We start from the raw sequence: 6944 nt of genomic DNA on the forward strand, positions 1-6944 counted from the left end.
CATCTTTACTGATTAGACTAAGCACCAATCAGCATGACTTTTGTATCTATTTCATTTAGATCTCTCATATTGTGTACTCTATTCCATAATTAATTTTATTTAAAAAAAAAAAAAAAAGCCAAACAAAAACAAACTATATGCAGCTTACTCTTTCTGGTAAAATAATGCCTCTCAACAAATTTGTGGGTATACATGCTATTACAGTCTTTATATTCTTATAATATAAATTCCTCTTGCTTCGTTTCATTGCACTTGTACATGTTCCCCAAGGGTTGCAACTTGATTCAAGTGGTACTGAGTTGTCCTCACCAACATTTGGATGAAGCAATCTGATTGGTTGATTTTAATTTAAAATATATAATAATAATAATTAATAATACATACGATACCACTCACCATAATAACCACTGAGTAATCGCAGATCCAACCAACATTTAAACTCCCATCTGTGGCCTACGCCTCGGTCTGACCAGCAGCTGATGATCATTTCCCTTGTTCAGGGATGACCTTTATTTTTTATTTTTTTTTTTTTTTTTTTTTCTCTCAAGATCCTTAAAAAGAACAAAAAACATCAAAGAACTTGAAAAATGAGGGGGGGAAATCCTTACCTTCGAACAGTTTTTATTTTTCTCCTCTGATATTTCTAAACATACTAGGTACTCTAGCAAACTCTCTGGTCTTGTGTTCATGATGCTAGATGTAAGTAGTTAGGTATTAACACCATTACACACCTATTTATTATTCAAAATGAAATACCTATTTATTATTGTCACTATTGAATTAATTTATTATTGTCACTGTTTTATTACTATTATTGTCACTCCAATATTTTATTTATATAGGATATATATAAAAAATAATAATAATAATAATAATAATTCCGTCTACTACGAATCACAGTTGCAAACTGATTTGACTATGAACTTATATGAATAAATTCCGAAAATATCAGGGATAAGTTAATTGGACAAACTTATGTCTCAAAAGGAATATTGTTGGATCACTGACGTGAATTTTTGCTGCAAATATAATTTCACTGTGCTGCATAAATAATTCTTGTAACAATGGGAATATCTTTGTCTCAAGTCAGAGGTACTATTGCAACATGAATAAGGATATTATTTTATTTGTACCACAAGAGGAATCCTTTTATCAGTCAAATTATCTCGATAATCATCTTATAGCGAAAGGAATATAGTTTCATCACAAACGTTACTTTCGCTACAAATATAAAGTCACTGTACTGCATAAATAATTCTTGTAACAATGGGAATATCTTTGTCTCAAGTCAGAGGTACTATTGCAACATGAATAAGGATATTATTTTATTTGTACCACAAGAGGAATCCTTTTATCAGTCAAATTATCTCGATAATCATCTTATAGCGAAAGGAATATAGTTTCATCACAAACGTTACTTTCGCTACAAATACAAAGTCACTGTACTGCATAAATAATTCTTGTAACAATGGGAATATCTTTGTCTCAAGTCAGAGGTACTATTGCAACATCAATAAGGATATTATTTTATTTGTACCACAAGAGGAATCATTTTATCAGTCAAATGAACTTGATAATCATCTTATAGCAAAAGGAATATATAGTTTCATCACAAACGTTACTTTCGCTACAAATACAAAGTCACATAAGTCAAATAATCTTGATAATCATTAGTTTCTTATCTAATAGCTTGATAATCATCTTGATAATCTTGATACTTGATATCTTGAGACACTTGATAATTATCTTATAGCATAAGAATTTCGACTACCAAATTTGGTTAGCTATCGTGATAGAAAGGAATTTTAATTATGTAAATGTCTGACACAAATGTCGTTTCTTGATTAATATACTACTAAATTTATGCTAAATCATCAATCTCTAGATCTAAATTCTCAGTTATCATGATTGCAATATGTTGCAATCATATGCTTCAGTTTTTCCTTTTGAGAGTTCACATTTTCAATTGATGACGTCATTTCTAGAAACAGTTATCGTGATAGCATTATGTTACAATCATATGGTTCAGTTTTTCCTTTTGAGGGTTCATATTTTAATTGATGACGTCATTTCTAGAAACAGTTATCATGATTGCAATATGTTGCAATCATATGCTTCAGTTTTTCCTTTTGAGAGTTCACATTTTCAATTGATGACGTCATTTCTAGAAACAGTTATCATGATTGCAATATGTTGCAATCATATGCTTCAGTTTTTCCTTTTGAGAGTTCACATTTTCAATTGATGACGTCATTTCTAGAAACAGTTATCATGATTGCAATATGTTTCAATCATATGCTTCTGTTTTTCCTTTTGAGAGTTCACATTTTCAATTGATGACGTCATTTCTAGAAACAGTTATCATGATTGCAATATGTTTCAATCATATGCTTCTGTTTTTCCTTTTGAGAGTTCACATTTTCAATTGATGACGTCATTTCTAGAAACAGTTATCGTGATAGCATTATGTTACAATCATATATGGTTCAGTTTTTCCTTTTGAGGGTTCATATTTTAATTGATGACGTCATTTCTAGAAACAGTTATTGTGATAGCATTATATTGCAACAATATCCTCAATACATCAACATTTCTTATAGATGTATAAACAATATGTTTCAGAAGCATTTTGTAACAAATAGGTCTTCCGTATGCGTACGACACTCATATCTTGACAATATTAATGTATCAAATAAATCCCATTATAACATAATGAAATCCTTTAGGCACATCTATATCCCTTTGAAAGTGCACTTAACAATCCACATATCAACGTTACAAGTTTCAGGTCTTTATGTTTCAGTATGTTTCACGCATATTTAAGGTGATACAACTATATCCAGTTATTTTTGCGCCTAACAATACTGACTTGGAAATTTTTTTTTTCAGTGTACCTACATATTTTTACTTATGTACCTACCTATACCTACATTGTTGTTATTGCTCGACAATTACCTGCGGAAAACACCTGACAAGTGTTCCACATACTCTCAAGCTTGCATTCATACCTCACTCAATCTTATCTAGGTACGTGTAGGTACCTAGGTGTTGTAGGTACGAATACCTATACCTATGTTCATGTAGGTACACCTATAGGTATTATAGGTACGTAGGTACCTATACCTAGCAGGGGTTTATTTATGGGGGCTTCATGTTTCCTTCTTTACTATCGGGTGGACTCCGAAAATTTGGAGCATCCACCCCCCTCCTTCCCCGGGTACATGACTGCCCCCCGCTCTCGGTAAAATCCGGGATACGGCCCTGATACCTAGGTACTTATTACGTATACCTATACCTATCTTCATGTAGGTATTTATGTATTTTATGTACATATTATATCTACATATGTACCTACATTGATGGGAATTTTATGACCCTTGTTTATCTTGAATGTCAACAGTAGGTAGGTAACTATTTATTTTGTTTTTATTTTCGAAGTGCCTAAGTAGGTACTTACGATTACCTACCTAGTTTACTTAGTTGCAAAAAAAGTTCAGATGGCCAGCCTAGTTAGCTTAGTTGGTAGTGCGTCTGCCTTGTAAGCGCTAGGCCACGGGTTCGATTCCCGCCCAGGGCGGATTTTATCCTGATGGGATAATATTCGTTCTCGAAACGGCTGGCTTTCTCCTATCCTGTCTTCCTTCTCTCTTCGATTTCGGGACGATAAGCAGTGGCGTAGCGTGGTCTAACTCCAAGTGTAGGGCGGACACTAATTTCTATCACAATATCTATCAAATAAGAATACAATAATTATTTAAAGTCAATATTTAAGGCTGTTTGAGTGGAATTTTTGAGTGTATGGCCGCCATACACGCCCTACATGGACGCTACGCCACTGACGATAAGACCATAGCAGTTACAGTTCCCTCTGTCAAACCTCTTAAAAAAAAAAAAAACAAGTTCAGAGTGAGACGTGTTAGATTGCCTGTTGAATGGTAGAGGTTGCCCTAGGCGAAAATTTCACCTTTTGGCATCTTTTGCTCTGGCAGCTTAGGTAGCTTGGAGAGTAGCTCTCCTATACCTTGTAAGCGCTATAGGTCGCGGGTTCGACTTCTAAAAAAATCTGGTGTGAACATCACACGACTTTCCTCATCCTATTGAATGATGCTTATTTTGGGTGTTCTTGTTCTTATAACCAAACTTTTACAATATCTCTAACCGTTTAGTCGGTAAAGCTGAAAACCGCCAAAAAACGGTCGAAAACCACCAAAAAGCGGTCAAAATACCACCAACCGCAGCACCTCTCTTAACCAAATGTGTATGTGTTGCATCCTTGTCACATTTATAAGCTACATACCGAATTTCAAGTCTCTAGCTTATTACCGTTCCCGAGATATTGTTAAATTACACCGAAAACCGCCAAAAAGCGGTAAAATGCCACCAACCGTTGCACCGGTCTTAACCAAAAGTTTCGTGTCGCATCCTTGTCACATTTGACATCTACATACCAAATTTCAAGTCTCTAGCTCTTATACCGTTCTCGAGATATTTTGTTTACAGACAGACACACACAGACCAATGGCTGAAACTTTGGATTTAGGCTCTAGGGACCTCAAAACGTGTTTTGACACTAAAAACTGACCATCGAAAACGATTACATTACTTTCCTTCCTATAGGATAAGGAAAGTAAAAGTATATCTTACCTGTTTGATAATACTGGGGCTCGTTTGGTCGGACCGCGAAGGGAATGGCGGAAAAGTCGATGGAGCCGACATCGATCTGAGGGAAATGATATGTGAAGTCAGGAACGAAGGCAGGATGAGGGGCAGGGGGCGGTGGGGTGCGGGCCTGAGGGGCATACTTGAGTTTCATGTCCCGTATGATTTGGGCCAACTTGGCGATGATCCGGTCCTCTCCTTCCACATCCCTCTCTGGAAACAAAAAGGAACAGTTGACAGGAGTTTTTACCAACCACGTACCTACTACGTTGATTATTTTAATTTTAAGAGGTTTGACAGAGGGAACTGTAACTGCTTTGGTCTTATCGTCCCGAAATCGAAGAGAGAAGGAAGACAGGATAGGAAACCACGTACTACGTTGATTATTTTAATTTTAAGAGGTTTGACAGAGGGAACTGTAACTGCTATGGTCTTATCGTCCCGAAATCGAAGAGAGAAGGAAGACAGGATAGGAAAAAGCCAGCCGTTCCGAGAACGAACATTATCCCATCAGGATAAAATCCGCCCCGGGCGGAAATCGAACCCGCGCATACAAGGCAGACGCACTACCAACTAAGCTAACCAGGCTGGCAAGTAGATGCGGGAATCGAACCCGCGGTCTAGCGCTTACAAGGCTGCCGCACTACCAACTAAGCTAACTAGGCTGGCAGGCTGGCACTACGTTGATTAAAAGTTCGAAAATTCAATTTCTACCGCCCGTTCTAATGAAACAGTTCAAACAGTTATGATGTCACGATACAAGTCAGGGTGTGAATGATCCTGTATAACCACTCACACCCACCCTCTCTATATCATATTCTGTAAGGATAGAAAAAACTTAACTACCCACGCAACAAGAATGAAGAGCAGGAAAAAAATCTGCAGAAATGAAATTTACGAAGATGGATCAAAACTTCAAAAGAAATCTAAAAATAAAAAAAGAAGGAGGAAATAGATGAAGGGGTATCTAAAGATCATCAATACTTTTCTTTAAGTCAGCTCCCATGGCGTAGTGGTCACTGCGCTCGCCTTGCACGCGGGAGACCCGGGTTCGATTCCCGGCGGGGTCAAGATATTCATACCTATTACCTACCTGTAGATTTATAGAAATTTGGGATGAAAATAGGATTTTCTTTTGTTAACCTTGACTCCCAAATTCAACATACCTGTATGACAAGCAAGCAAAGCAGCAACCGTGATGCTAGATACGATATTAAGTATACTCGTAGTAAAAATAGCACATCCACCCATAGACACACTTTATTATAAACATAGATTGCAGTGAAATGCAGTGAAATTGCAGTGAAGAAAACAGAAAAATATAGACAAAACCTGATGATTAAGGGATTTATTCCAAAAGAACATTTTATTGTTAATGTGTGATATAAAATAAACTTCAATATTATTATTATTATATATTATTAATGGAAAAAGGATTTGATGCACTCGAACCTCACATAAATAAAGTTATCAAGCTATGATATATGGTTATCATTAGAGATTTCTATTGACAGGTTAAATATCATTTATAATTTTATATCAATGCAAAATGTTACCACGTCCATCACTCAATATCAGAATGTATTGTAGTCATTCCATTCTATTTTTTACTTTTTGTTAATGAATGAACTCGAGGATTTTATGATTTAAATCTACAATTTTATGGTTGCGAGTTTTAACTCAACGATTTTACGTTTTAAATCGTCAATTTTACCTATTAACTCGACCGTTTTGCCTTTAATTTGTATGTTTGTTTTACCATACTTAACTCTCTCACGGTTTTGTCTGACAAATTATAGGTAGTTTTTTTTTTTTTTTTTTTTTTTTTTTTTTTTTAAAAATTTTTTACATTTATTTTTATTTTTATTCTTTAAGTAGGTACTACCTACAAAGAAAGAAAAGAAGAAGAAGAGTCGAGGAGAATAAGAAGAAGAAGAGGAAGAAGAAGAAGAAGAAGAAGAAGAAGAAGAAGAAGAAGAAGAAGACGACGAAAACAAAGAGGAAAAAGGAAAAGGAAAAAAAGAATATAGTTAGAAAAGAGGTGATCCCTATCTATTTTTCCCCCCTAATGTAATATCCTTTGATTCCCCAGCCAGTCTGTTGAGACGAGAAGACAACTAGCACACGTAGAAAACACGTAGCACGTAGAAAACACGTACGTGGGAAAGCACGTAGGAAAATTCTGGTCACGTTTTGAAATGCCATCACATTTGTAGGTGAAGAGAGGTGGGGGTTATTTTTTTATTTTACTTTTTTATTTATTTATTTTTTTTTTTTTTAATATT

The 6944-nt window shown here is 35.3% G+C and overlaps 1 protein-coding gene across 1 annotated transcript in view; it reads right to left on the reverse strand.

The window, feature by feature from the left end:
- LOC103517708 overlaps positions 1 to 5910 on the reverse strand; it is a 14703-nt gene extending 8793 nt beyond the window's left edge. Inside the window, exons 1-2 of the mRNA XM_026829706.1 lie at positions 5826 to 5910; positions 4645 to 4872 (exon numbers count right to left, since the gene is read on the reverse strand). Coding sequence (XP_026685507.1) covers positions 4645 to 4872; positions 5826 to 5910 — 313 coding nt within the window. The remainder of the gene's footprint in view (positions 1 to 4644; positions 4873 to 5825) is intronic.
- Positions 5911 to 6944: the final 1034 nt, after the last annotated feature.

The sequence above is a fragment of the Diaphorina citri genome, unplaced genomic scaffold (assembly GCF_000475195.1).
Source record: "Diaphorina citri unplaced genomic scaffold, Diaci psyllid genome assembly version 1.1 scaffold1934, whole genome shotgun sequence".
NCBI classification, from domain to species: Eukaryota; Metazoa; Arthropoda; class Insecta; order Hemiptera; family Psyllidae; genus Diaphorina; species Diaphorina citri.